Genomic DNA, 15,011 nt, shown 5'->3' with positions numbered 1-15,011 from the left:
AATCTCCTTTCCCATCCCTCTACCTCTGGGTCAGGCACAGAGGCTTTAAAGGATTTAATGGGAGCAGTTGAGATGTAGTATGAGTCGTAGTTACTGCTCCTATTATTTTACCTCTTACAAGCAGTTTGTTATTTCTGGAAATACTATCATTGCTAGTTACATTTTCTCTACAGAACTGTAAAAGAGAGAGACATTATAATGTCATATAGGAGAATATATTATTAAATGGGGCACTGGACATCTGCCTTAGATTTCTTTTGAATCAACAGGAAAAAAAAAACTATGTTAATATGTAAGGTTGATGGTTGACATTTTTTGCATTAAAAAGTATTATTTTTACAGCATATGGAAGCGAAGGTGTGAAAATGAACTTCATAGATCGGATCTTTATTGGTGAATTAACTAGCACCCTCATGTGTGAAGAATGTGCAAATGTAGGTACTTTGAAATTCACTTCAGCATGGACTAGATTACAATCCCAGAATTTTGATTATTTTCTTTCACATATAATCTTCAGCAGTCATTTACTTTTATTTGTGACAGATGACTACATATAATAGTTTTTGAAAATCTTCCTAAAATATATCCTTCACTCTTAGAAAGTAAACATAATCTATAATTTTTAAAAATAAGTGTGTTATTTTATTTTTCCTCCCAAGAAACCTGTGAAGTTCTGTTAGATCATTTTAATATGTTTGAATGTGTAAGCTACTTGTTTAGATGGAAATAAAATAAAGTTCTGTGAAGAGAATAACTATGTTTGTAACTATGCATTGCCTAAAATGTAATTCCAATGGAAATAATTTAATGTAGTAACATAACCCAGGGTGATCTAGCACATTTGATTTAAAGTTTATTTTTATATGACTTGTTGAAGTTTATTTTATTAAGTAGACTTGACTCATCTTTGAATTAGTGATACTTTTTATTTGGTGGAATGGAATGCCATCTGTCCTTTAACAACAATTTAAAGACATATAAATTTTTATAGGCTTTCGGTTCCTTGATAAGGAATACTTCTGAAAGCAGATAACTTAGAGTTTGATGGGTTTACACTTTTGTCAGATTTTCTTGTAAAAGAGAGAGTCTTTATGTACATTTTCCTGTTCCTGATTATGGAGTATTTTTCTATCTTCTCTAGTCTTATTCCATCAGAATTATATATTGTATCTCCTAATCTGTAGCATTGAAGCACAGACTATGTCAAAGTATTACTTCTGTAGTATATTCTACATAAAAGTTGATTTCTCTCTCACAAGCTAGAGAGTATCTTTTAGAATTACCCTAAAGAATCTACAAAACACAAACTTTCTGCCTTTTTCATATTTTACGTTATGGCACTAATTTCACCAAAAATATGTTTATATCTTTAGTTAATCATTATTATTAAACATTTTATTTAAAAGTTACTTTAAACATTATTGATATTATGATGTTGACAACATAAAATTCAACAGGTTTGCATTTATTAAAGTTTTGGGATATCTTGTTTTGATAAACAGTCATGCTGCTCTACCCAATTAAATTGCTATTTGTTCCAGGAATGCTTTTTAACTTAAAATTTTAAGTTGCCTGGGAAGTCTGATTCCTCTAAGCCTTTACAAAACTATATTGTCTATATTAGAATTCTACCTGAAGTTCTCAATATGTGTTGTTGTTTTTTTAAGATCTCCACGGTGAAAGATCCTTTCATTGATATTTCACTTCCTATAATAGAAGAAAGGGTAAGGAGAAAAAAAACCTTAATTGTTTTGTGAAGGGAATTCATTTTATTTAGACATTTGTTGAGTATGTTATCAGATCTGAGAATCATTATTTTTTATGTACAGTAGTTGAGTTTGTATAGTTAATATTGGGGTTTGTGTATGCATGCATAAAGTATGAGATCATTCTTATTCTCAAGGAATTTAAATCCTTATGCTTTATATTTTGAGAGTTAAAGGAAATTATATTTCAAATGAGTTAGAAATTTTAAAAAGTAGATTACATCCAGAATTTATTTCCTAAAGAAGTTTTGTGTTATGTACATGTCATTTATATAGGTTTCAAAGCCTGTACTTTGGGGAAGAATCAATAAATATAGAAGTTTACAGGAGACACAGAATGGCCAATATAGTGGCCCTGTTACTATAGAAAATACTCACCAACCCAGAGCTACCAGGAAGCAGTCTCCATCTAAAGATAAGGTAAGACTATGTGTATTTGGGAGGCATCTTCTTTTTTAAACTTATTATTATGAAAAATTTCAAAAATATACAGAAGTAGAGAAAATAGTGTGATAAACTTCCATGTAAATAGCTGAACTTTATAGTTATCAGCTCATGGCTAATCAGCTTTTATCTATAGCTTATATTCTCCCCACCTCCCCCCAGATTATTTTGTAATAAATCCCAAATATATCATATATTTCAGTATGTAGATCAAATAGATACTCTTTTAAAATACGTAACCACAGTACCATTATCATTACCTAAAATATTAATAACTTTGTAACAGCACCAATATCCAGTCATTATTTAAATTTCTGCAACTGTCTCATAAATACTTGTTTTTTGGTTTTGCTTTTTAAAGTCTATTTGAATTCAAGATCTAAAAAAGAGCGATGGAGTGCGGTTGATTGTCATGCCTCTTCAATCTCTGCGCTATTCGCACAAGCCCTCTTCTTCGCAAATAGGTTTCTGTTGTTGGTTTCTTGTGTAAAATTTATTTTTAAATTAGAACTATTTGTTAGTATATCTTCTATTGGTTATAGTTTATGTAGATTTAGGAAGGGTTTTAGGTGTACGAGAAATACTAGAGTATTTATTTAATAATTGTGGGACATTTAATTACTGGTATTTATTTTTAGTAAGTTCACAAGATTCTTTTCTCTAAAAACACTGTCAACTTACAGAATCAGCTAATTCATGGCAGAAAACGTGCAAGGAAATTTTCATCTGGAGAAGATAAAACTGTTGACATGTACCGGAAAAATGGAAGCATGGAAGTGAATGGGGATTCTTCTGCATTTGCAAGCATCATGAATACTGAATCGAATCTGGCTGAAAACCCTACCGATGGTAGTGAGAAGGAAGCCAGCCGTTGTGAAAGTGGTGTTGATGCTGACAGTGAGGCTTCAGAACCTGAAAGTGCTTCCAAGCAAACTCTGTTGCCAAGATCCCGTAGTGGATGCTATGTGCACACAAATGGACATCACCATCCATCAGCAAGAGAACTGCCCACCAAGAAGACTGATAGTGGCGTTGAAGGAGTGGTTGAAGCTATTTCTGAACTTCATTTAAGCGGCACTGTAGCTGGAGATAGAGATTTTGATGGGGAAAATCGGCCACTAAGTCTTTCAAATAATTTATATTTTTCAGAGGAGAAGCGTACGATTTCTCACAGTCCACAAAATGCTTTTCAGACCCTTTCTCAGAGCTATATAACTACTTCTAAAGAATGCTCAATTCAGTCTTGCCTCTACCAGTTTACATCTATGGAGTTATTAATGGGAAATAACAAACTTCTATGTGAGAATTGTACTGAAAAGAAACAGAAGTACCAAAGGGAAACCAGTTCTGCAGGTAAATATTTAGCTTTATTTTTTATTCACAGATTATCTGTTAGCCAGTGACTAGTTGGTATTAGATCCCAAAGAGAAGAACCTAAGAACCTGTCTCTATACTTGAGCTTCTTGAGGGCAGGGATTGTCTTTTTCGTATTTGTATATTTGTACTTCAGCACTGCAGACACTGACTGGGCAGAATGAATGTTCAATAGATTTCTGTTGAAATAAATTAAAGAACAGGAGTATCCATCTCTGCCCTGAAAATGCAAATCCACATAATCTTATTTCAGTGGACTAGCTTCCTGAAATCTTTCCAGAAGAAATTTCCCTAAAACTTAAAATTTTATCATGAGATTAACGATGAACTTAACTTGCTTCCCAAATCCCATTAATCTAATTATCTATCTATCTATCTATCTATCTATATATATAAAAGCCTAAGCGACCGTTCAACTGGTAGCTATGATGCGCACTGACCACCAGGGAGCAAACACTCCACGCACAGGCATGGAAACATGGAACAGACTGATGAATCTCAGAGGGAAGGGGGGAGGGAGAGGGCGGGAAGAAATTAACCAAAGGTCTTACATGCATACTAGAAGTGCACAAATTCGTGCACCGGTGGGGTCCCTTGGCCTGGCCTGCAGGGATCAGGCCAAAACCAGTAGTCTGACATCCCCTGAGGAGTCCTGGATTGCGAGAGGGTGCAGGCCAGGCTGAGGGACCCCACCGGTGCACGAATCCATGCACCTGGCCTCTAGTGAAGTCATAATCTATACCAGCGGTTCTCAACCTGTGGGTCGCGACCCCTTTGGGGGTCGAATGACCCTTTCACAGGGGTTGCCTAAGACCATCGGAAAACACATATAATTACATATTGTTTTTTTGATTAATCACTATGCTTTAATTATGTTCAATTTGTAACAATGAAATTGGGGGTCACCACAACATGAGGAACTGTATTAAAGGGTCGCGACATTAGGAAGGTTGAGAACCACCGATCTATACTAACAAAAGGGTGATATGCTAATTAGAGCGGATAGACCGGACGTCTTCTGGACAAAGCCATGGTGGCGGGGGCCAATGCACAGGTGGTTAGGAGCTATCAGGCCAGCAGGGGAGAGCAGTTAGGGGCAATCAGGTGGGCTGGGGAGCAGTTAGGGGCATCAGGTCGGCAGGGGAGAGCAGTTAGGGGTGATCAGGCCGGCAGGCAGAGGGGTTAGGGGCGATCAGGCAGGCAGGCAGGTGAGTAGTTAGGAGCCAGCGATCCCTGATTGTGAGAGGGATCCTGAATTGGAGAGGGTGCAGACTGGCCTGAGGGACCCCCCCCTTCTGTGCACGAATTTTGTGCACTGAGCCTCTAGTAAGACATAAATTTGAAGGTTTTAAATAATTGTGTATTATAAAACTAGCAACATAATATCTATATTTAGTTGACTGGGAAAAAGGGGGACTTGTCAAGAAATTTTCAGTGTACCTCTAGCCTTGACTAAATGGACAGAATACTCATTCCTGGTGACTAGTTTCATTCAAAATATAGATTTTATTTTTATTCAGGAATTGTGAGGCCAAAAAATCAGGATATGGTTGTCACTGAGGATACTTTGTTTCTTACAGTTCCCAAGAAGAGAGGGCACATGGGGAAGCAGCAGGGTTGGGCAGGAGGCAGGGACAGCCACGGGGAAACTAGGGCAAGCGACTTTATTGTGGTTTCCAAGGGAAGGAGTGGACAAGGTTTGATAAACAGGTTTAAGACTGACTAGTTTTGAATATTTTAGTGGGCTCTGGGTTTTAGGGACTGTTGCTAGTTGTCTAGAACTTGGTCATGATATGATTAGGGCAAGTGGATTACAGGCTAGGTAAAGGAGGTAGTTGGGGTGTGTATTTTGAATTGGTTGGTTTGCATACGAAAGGCACATTTAATATTCACTAACTCTAGCAATTAGCTCTGGGAGTGGCCCTCCTTCCAGTGTCAGCAAGGCCCCAGTTGTCAAAGCATCAGAACAAAGATGTGCTTAATACCCTAGTAATTAAGAAAATATCTAAATAGGAGAAGGAAGAAATACCAGTTTATATTAACCCAAGTTAAATATGCAGTTGGTCATATTCAAATCCTATCACAAGTCCTTTCTAAATCCTATCACAGGTCTTACTGAATGCCCCAGTGGTCCCCATGATATGACCTCTCCTTTCACCGCAATACATGTTGAGCCTATTTTATCATCTGCAGGTGTGTTTGTGGTGGTCTTTGGCTGGAGGGCATTGTCCTAAGTCACTACTAGTTCATCTTCTTTCCAGCTTCTAAAATTGTGTTGCAAGTGTCACCTCACCTGTTCTTTGTTCATATAAGGGAGTGCCTTTTAAAAAAAATCTTTCATTTTAGTGTTTTTGGAAAGAGTAGAGGTACCCTGTAACCAGGAGTCTAATTTCTCTTTTATTTCCTTTTAAAAAATCTTGTTTACTGAATTTGCACATAGTATATAATTTGCATACAATAAAACTTATTTTAAGTGTACTAGTACAGTTTAATGAGTTTTGCTAACATATTCAGTCCTGTAACTACCATCAAGCTATAAAACATTTTCATTGCCCCAAAATGTTTTTTTGTGCTCCTTTGCAGTTAATCTCCTCTCCCATTCCCTAATCCCTGCACTCACTAATCTGATTCTTCTCCCTATAGTTTTGCCTTCTCCAGGATATCATAAAAAATGGAATCATATAATATATAGCATTCTGTCTCTGGCCTCTTTGCCACTTAGCCTGATGCTTTGAGATTCATCCATATAGCTTCACATATTAATAGTTAATTCTGTTTTCTTTTTTAATATTTAAAAAAATGTGATATGATGCTTCTATATAAATGTTGACTATGTTATGTCGTAGATTCCATTAGTATGAAATGGAATCTTGCAAATAAATTTATTATATTTTATACAGAAAAGAAAGCAGAAGGGATTTATACTAATGCCAGGAAGCAGTTGCTTATTTCTGCTGTTCCAGTTATCCTGATACTCCACCTTAAAAGATTTCATCAGGTAAAAGTTCCTTTTGTAGCACTAGAGTCATTTCCATCAGGTGTTTTATAGAGCCCTAAGTCTTGTAAAATACTGTCAAGGATTAGGCACTAATTTCCTGAATTTAAAAATTTGTCATATAGGATTTACTGCTTTTTCAGCCGTAATAGTTTACCAGACTTTTCTAATTAAAATTGTTTAATTCACAATGTTTGAAGATTTAGGTGGTAGGAACCCAAATGTCATGTGTGTGTCAATGGAAAATAAGAATTTTTAAGAACCCTTGGGGGGAAAAAAAAAGGAACACTGAGAAGTAAAGAAATAGCCAAGTGCACACACCTGTCTGAGTTTTCTTGATCCCAGTGAGAGGGCTGTGAGGTCTGGCCATGGCTGACTAGGCCCAAGTACACAAAGGGCTAGTCCAAGGCAGTCTCCATCACTGTCGCACTCTACAGTGAGAGGGAACCTAAATATTTTTAATGTAGCAGATTTTTCTCCTTTTTTGGTGTATTTTTTTTAAATACGTTTTTATTTATTTTAGACAGAGGAAGGGAGAGGGAGAGAGAGAAACCTCCATGAGAGAGAAACATCGATCTGCTGCCTCCTACATGCCCCCCCCCCCCTACTGGGAATCAAGCCCACAACTCAGGCATGTGCCCTGACCTGGAATGGAATCAGTGACCTCTTGGTGCATGGGATGATGCTCAATCCACTGAGCCACACCGGCCAGTCTGTGTGTGTATTTTTAATTCAATGCCTTGACTCATTTTTATTATTTTTGCATTTGATAAAATGATTTTAACATTTCTCTGGAAGAATGAATAAGTGAAAATACTAAAACATTTTTGCAAAAGTTAGAAGGAGTTTTTAAAATAAAACTATAAGTAAAACAGTATGGTCAGAATTGTCAAATAAAACATGAGTATAATTTAAAGTTCTTTTGTTATGATAATAAAGTAACAGTTGGGAAGGGGGCTGTATTATTCAGTAAAGGACTTAGGAAAGAAAATAGCTGTTGAAGGAAATAAACGTTTTTAGCTACCCTCTCTATACCATATATCAATACTATTTTCAGATTATTTTTTTAATTGTATGAAACAAGTTATCAAAAGACTAAAAGAAAACTTAAGTATAAACCTGATCTCTTATTGGGAAGATTTTCTAAGTATAAAACCCAGGAAAGAAATCTCAAGGGAAAAGATTGGAAGCTTTGATCATATACTAGTATATCTGCAACATTTCAGGTGGGCCACAGATGGGCAGGAAGAGATTTTCCTCTACACTTTCATCCTATCCAAAGAAAGATTAGGTTAAGTTCTTGATTTTCTGTAGCCAGGATTCTAGAAACTTAGCAGGAATGAAATGGCCATGGAGAGCAGATGTATCATGTCTCCCTACATCAAAATGCCTAATGGAAGGTGTGTGTCTGTAGTGACCCTGTGTGAGCAAGAGAGGGTCATGCCAGATCTGAGAAGCTAATTGCATGATGTGCCAGTTGTTTTATATATGGTCAGTTTATCCCTATTTAGGAACAACTTACAGAAAGCATTCATGCCCTTAAAGGGAAATATTTACAAACATCTCGGTCCCTTCTTGCTCTCAGGCTAAATGTAATGTTAGCAAAGTCACATTCTTGTTCCCAGAACTGGGAATTTTAGGGAGCAGACTCTTTGTCTCTGGTTCTAGTATTTTATTGTCTCTGAAAGCCTATTTCTCTGTAGTAACTTCAGAGCTGTTTAGGAAATCTCCACAACACTGAAAGGCCAGTCTCAAACAGGAGAGAGATCTTTGTCATAAATATGGCAAATGATTAGCATTGTAAATATATAAATAACTCTTAAAAATCAATCGTAAAAATATCAAGACCCTAATAGAAAAATGGTAAAGAACATGAATTGACAGTTCATAGAAAAAGTAAAGATTCCAAGAAAATATGAAGAAAAAGGTCCATCCTTTCCAGCAAAACAAATGCAAAATAAAATGACAGCAGGATTCTTTTTTTAATCTGTTCAAATTGGCCCAGACATGGTCGTGTTAAGGATGCAGTGAGATATAGGCATTTTCTTGTTTCAACAGTAGGGGTGTAAGTTGGACACACCTGGAAAGTAATTTAATAATATAGTTCAAGGATATTAAGGAATGTTTTGAATAAAACATTTTGAACAAAAGTATTACTTTTGACTAAGTAATTCCATTTCTAAGAACCTATTCCAAGGAAATAGAGATATACTCAAAAATTTGTATCTTGGTCATTATAGATCATGTCAGCTGTGAGGCCTGGCACAATTGTCCAATATGCAGGATATCATATTTATATTTTAATGACATGGGGAAAATACTTATGATATTCAGTTAAAAGAAAAATTTTAAAAAGGCAGGAGGCTGCATATGCCCAAATATAAGGCAAGGTATTTTCCAAAAGTCATCCCCTAGAAAAAAAGATTCAGGGTAGTTACTAGATTTATTGGGGTAGATACTATATAAATATTCCAATAACTATGTCTACCTGAAACTAATATAATATTGTATGTCCACTGTAAGTTAAAAAAAAGTTTAAAGAAGGAAAAGAGATTCATCTTATAGTAAGGCCCTTTATAGAGTCTTTCCTATTACGGGGTAGCTTCTCAACAGCAACATGCTATCTGGGGAGGACACATTAGCCTGAAAGGGTCTCAGGCAGTGCTGGTATTGGATGCTTATGGAGGTCATCTGATGAGAAAAAACAAGGCAAAAAAATTGAAAACAGATTAAATAATTACTCCTGGGGCATGACCTCATGATTTCACATCAGATATCAGGTTAAGTCTTCTAAACATCACTTGAAGATACAAATCAGTAAGTGGGTATATTTTGGTAAAAAAATAAGCTTTTTTTCCTTTAAAATGTTGTCCTTGGAGTAAGTCATGAAAGCCTTCCATGAAAGGTTGCATCGGTTAGTTTTTGTCTACTCATATAATTCAGATTTACGCATTTTCTGATTCCAATAGTTTCTATTTGTGGGTTTCCTATCCAATACCTTTGACAGTCTATCAGCTAGTTTTTAATTATCATTAAATAATGCAAAGTGTACATTTTTTCAAGTACTGCCTTTAGCAATTAAAAATAGAGAAAGGAGTAGAGCTTATTTGACAACAGGAAGGTTCATTTTGATTTATATAATATATAACATTTTCTTTTATTGATACAGTGATTTAAGTATTCAAATTCAGGCTTTTTGTTTTAATGAATGAATATCACTGAATTTTAAAACGGAAAAGGATCTATTCTAAACCATTTATACCCATTTTCTGCCTTGATGTAGATGAGGTAACCTAGAGTCAAATTAGGTGTTAAGTCAGGGCTAGGACACCAGGCCCCTGACTCTTCAGTTGAATATCTTTTCATGATAGCTTATGAAATAGCTTAGTTTTATCACATTGAATTTATTTTTGCCTAGTGTTGAAAAGCCACAATTTATTTTTCTCTAAGTGTTGAAAAGCCACAGTGAAAGTAATTATTCCCATATTGTTTATAGTAAAAATGCGCATAAAAATATATATTTGCAATAACAGTTCATGAAACCTAATTGAAAAATAAAAATTTAGTCATATATCAATTTTGGACTATTCATTAATCATGTTTTTATAGCTATGAAAAAACTTCTAGGATTCCTCTTTTAGTTTTAATTAACAAACAGTAATTTAGATTGAGTTTGTCACATTAAATTTTTTTTTTTTTTGTCTTTTTAGGCTGGATCAAGCCTTCGCAAAGTAAACAGACATGTAGATTTTCCACTTATACTTGATTTAGCACCATTCTGTTCTGCTACTTGTAAGGTGTAGTATATTATTAAAATATTTAATTGACTTGCAAATAATATGCTTAAAGTATTCTGTGATTGTTTGCTGTGCCATACTTTTCTTTCTTTTTTTAAAAAACTAAGCTCCTGTTCATGATTACTGGTTAGTAGTCTAGGTTTTGTGGTATATAAGATAATACTTACTGAACTTAATATTTTTCATATATTGATTAATCAAAACAAAAAATATATATTTTTGACAACAGGATTTTATGATTAGGTAAATCAACAAACACACAAAAAACTTAAACGCAATTTTTCAGTGAATCCAATTCATCTGTAGAATGTTAGCACTATCTGTCAGTTATTCACACTCAGAATTTGATAATGCGGTAAAAAAAAAGGAGACTTAACAAGCTCTGTATCAAATTTATAAAAACATATTTTTGAAAGTACCTATTATGGAGAATTTCCAAAATACACAGAAATAGACAAGACAGTACAATGAACCTCTCGCACCCATCACTTAGCCTTAAAACCTCAGATACATGGCCAGTCCTGCCCCATCCACAAACTCATCTAACACCCCTATATTATTTTGAAGCATCATTTCATTCATAAATATTTCACTATGTATTTCTAAAAGATAAGAATCACTCCTCCTTTTTAACATAACCACAATACCACTTTCACACTAAACCAAATAATTTCTTCATATCATCTAGAGTCTATATTTCTAATTATATCATAAGTGAAAAATCTTAAATGAATTCATATCCAACTAAGGACTACACATTATAATCGGATAATGTCTTTTAGTCTCTTTTAATATACAGTTCCTCTCTCCCATCTCTCTCCCCTTCTCTTCCCTCTTCATAATTTATTTGTTGAGGAAAGTAGACCATCTTTCATGTAGATTCCCATAATTCAGATTTTAATGATTATCCCTCTGATTTCAGAGAGGAAGGGAGAGGGTGAGAGAGATAGGAACATCAATGATGAGAAAGAATCATTGATTGGCTGCCTCTTGCATGCCCCCCCTACTGGGGATCAAGCTGCAACCCAGGCATGTGCCCTTGACTGGGATCGAACCAGGGAACCTCTAATCCGCAGGCTGATGCTCTATCTACTGAGCCAGACTGGCTAGGGCTATCCTCTTTATTTACTACAAGTAGGCAGTTGGATAGTTGGATCTGGAGAAGCTTGAACAGATTCAGGTTTGATAGTCCTTATTTATTTTTTAATTTTTTTCTGGCAAGTGTATTTCATGGGGAGTGTTTAGTCAGGTGACACAGAATGACAATTGTCTTTTTGTGATAGTGGCCAATGATGCTCAATGTTAGATTCATGAGTTCATTAAGAATTACAGAATGGTGATATTCTAATTTTCTCATTCCTTCTTCATTTATTAACTAGATAACCTCTATATAAAGAGGTATTCCTTTCATCTATTTAGTCATCTTATGGTATAGTTCTTATAGAAAAGACAGGGTAAATGCTCAATTCTTTTCCTGTCTCCCTTTTAAACTAGTTTTCAGAATAATGAATTCACTAGCATTCTCAAACTGTGATCAATTAATTTATCATTATGAGTTCATGGTTTTAAACACATCAGATAAGTCTTAATTTACTACACTTTTCTTTTATTCATGCTCTAATATATTTGTCTAATGTGGCTAATTGTTGGCTACTGAAAGCCACTTCAAATTGGCTTCTGGTTTTTTTTTTACCTGACCCTAGTGGTTCCTCTCTGAATGACTATGCCACCAACTGGATATATTCTTTACTGCTTAATTTTTTTATTTTGATTTTTAGGGACTGTTTTTAAATTCAAAATTCTCAAATTTTGTTTAATAATTACATAAAATATTTACACAGTTCCGAAGTCAAATGTATCAAATGTACAAAGCAAAGTAAATTTAAACAAGTATAGCTTTTCTTCATCTGTCCCATCTGTTTCTTCCCTCCCTTTCTAGATAACCATTGTTAAAAATTATAGTTTATTCTTCTACTAGTTTTTTAAAAAATGTAAGTAGATAGGTATGTATATATGGATTTCTCCTCTTAAGTAATCATAACTTATAATATGTATCCTTTTTTCTACCTATTCTTACCATTATATTTTGGAGATTATTTCAAAGCAGTATTTAGAGATAGTCTGGTATTCCACTTTTTAAGCAGCATAACACTCTTGTATGGCTGCATCATAGTTTATTCAACCAATCCCCAGTTAATGGACATTTGGGCCTATTCCAATTTTTTGATAATACAAATAATTATGCAGTTAGTCGTGTGGTGCATATCTTTTGACATTTTGCTTATGTACCTATGAGAGAGAATCCTAGAAACAGGATTGATAAATCCAAGAGTATCGCATATGTAATTTAGCTTGATAACATTAAGTATTCCAGCATGGGGGCTGGACCCCTTTGCATTCCCACCTACAGTGTGTGTGAGGACTCTTCCCCACAGCCCATCCAGCAGAGGATCTTGTGAAGCATTTGCATTTTGTCAGTCTAATATGTGCAGAAAAGCATCTCAGTGTATTTTTAATATGTTATTCTCTTATGTTAAGCAGGATGTACATTTGACTTAATTTTCCTTACAATAGCATTTCACTAAGCATTACTAACTTATTTTTGTCTGAAGAATGTAAGTGCGGGAGAGGAAGTTCTCTATGGCCTGTACGGCATAGTGGAACACAGCGGCTCAATGCGAGGAGGCCACTACACTGCGTATGTGAAAGTGAGAACGCCCTCCAGGAAGTTATTGGAACAGATCACTGGAAAGAAAAGTGTACCTGGTATGTTATCCTAAGTTTATTTTATTCTTAAAAACAAATGAATTTATTCTTCCTTTTCTGGAAGAGGCAAGCTATTTCATGGATGACTTATGTGGATTCACTTTATTAATGTTGCGTGAGAAATACATTTAAGAGTACTAGGGAATCTTAAAGAATCTTAAATATCCTAAGACTGTGCCCTTCTAGGTGCTGTAAAGTGGCACAGTTTTTCAAGGTGTCAAGTCATGTACTGCAGTGAGGTGGCATTTTATTTAATAATAACAAAATTTCTGAAGACACCAGGTCTCAGAATATAGTTGGAGTTGATATTTTGCTAACTTTGCTTATGGATCCGCAAACTAACTTTGTTTTTTGTTTTTTTTCTTTTAGTGAAAATGATTTTCCTGAAACAATAAATATTTACAAGGCTATCTAATATTTCACTAGATTTTTCAAGTAAAATGATACTATTATTAATGCTTTAAAGAGTTAGTTCATTTAGAAGAAACAGACTTATGCAATAACATCTAGCACTAAATAAATCTAGTTTGTGATGTTGCTTATAATGTAAAGAAAAAACACACTTATTGTAAAAATTATACTTCTTTTTGTTTTGTTAGGTTTGAAAGAACCGGATAGTGAATCGCCAGGCCAGTGGGTCCATGTCAGTGACACTTATGTGCAGGAGGTTCCAGAATCAAGAGCACTTAGTGCACAAGCGTACCTTCTTTTTTATGAAAGAATATTTTAATTAGTTGTTAATTATTAAGGTTAATGATTATTTGGATCACTTTTATTTAAATGCTGCAATGATAGCTATAATATGCAATGTGCCTTTGTGGTCTATTCTCTCCTGTAGGAATAGCATGTCCCTCAAATCTCCTGAACATTTTTACCATTTGGGTGAATCCTTTTAAAGTAACTTAAATTTAGTCAGTGCTTTCAAATCTATATTTTTTAAATAAACGTAAACACATGTTTTAAAATGTTTGTCCTGGAACAAAACTAGAATTTACAGTAGTAGAGGAAACTCCTTTATGATGTGGCTTATTATTACAAGCATTCAGAAATGATGCTGGCTAAATCAGATCCTTCCTTAAAACTTATCCAGCCCTGACCGGGTGCTCAGTGGGCTGGAGCATCATCCCATACACCACAAGACTGTGGGTTCGATCCCTGTTTGGGGTGCGTACCAGAGGCAGCCGATCAATGTTTATTTCTCTTTCTCTCCCTTTCTCTCTCAATCAATAAAAAACACATTAATAACAAAACGAAACAGTGTTAGCCAAATGTGAGTCACATACCACCTTTCTGATATATATATATATATATGTATCTCTTGTGCCGTCATTTACTTATAATTTTTAACCTTAGTTTTTAACTATAGTCCCGTTTATGTGCTAGTTGTATTTTCTCTAATAAACCTTAAAATAAATATATAACTATTAAAGAAAAATTGTTCATTCCTGTAGCAATTCACTCAAAATCATCTCAGGACTATCCAGTGGTATATGTATGCTGCTGAATGGGAAACATTGCTATCACATACATTTATACAGTTGGCATAGTGATCTTGTCATATTTTGTATGGTTTCAGACATATAAAAAGGTATTGCTGTAACTTCAGTAATATGGATTTGCAATCAATATATTGATTAGCTTATTGCTTTGCTGTTTTGAGAACTAGAAAAATATTGAAATATTTCATCAACATATTATTTGTAACCTACTCATAGTGGAGTTGCAAGTGATTAGGCAAGGTAAAAGTATAATTATAGATAATTGTTACATTCAGAATTGATAAATAGAAGTTGTTAATCCATACGAGACCATAGGATATCTTTGAAATATCAATTACCTAATTAAATCTGTAAATGATAATTATATTCT

The 15,011-nt window shown here is 34.7% G+C and overlaps 1 protein-coding gene across 1 annotated transcript in view; it reads left to right on the top strand.

The window, feature by feature from the left end:
• USP45 (ubiquitin specific peptidase 45) overlaps positions 1–14,548 on the top strand; it is a 58,551-nt gene extending 44,003 nt beyond the window's left edge. Inside the window, exons 11-18 of the mRNA XM_081093646.1 lie at positions 343–434; positions 1,668–1,724; positions 2,043–2,186; positions 2,894–3,563; positions 6,485–6,582; positions 10,290–10,376; positions 12,989–13,142; positions 13,742–14,548. Coding sequence (XP_080949772.1) covers positions 343–434; positions 1,668–1,724; positions 2,043–2,186; positions 2,894–3,563; positions 6,485–6,582; positions 10,290–10,376; positions 12,989–13,142; positions 13,742–13,872 — 1,433 coding nt within the window. The 3' untranslated portion in view covers positions 13,873–14,548. The remainder of the gene's footprint in view (positions 1–342; positions 435–1,667; positions 1,725–2,042; positions 2,187–2,893; positions 3,564–6,484; positions 6,583–10,289; positions 10,377–12,988; positions 13,143–13,741) is intronic.
• The last annotated feature ends 463 nt before the right edge of the window (positions 14,549–15,011 follow it).

The sequence above is a fragment of the Myotis nattereri genome (assembly GCF_964212035.1).
Source record: "Myotis nattereri genome assembly, chromosome: 6".
NCBI lineage: Eukaryota > Metazoa > Chordata > Mammalia > Chiroptera > Vespertilionidae > Myotis > Myotis nattereri.
This window is presented reverse-complemented; position numbering and strand designations above follow the sequence as displayed.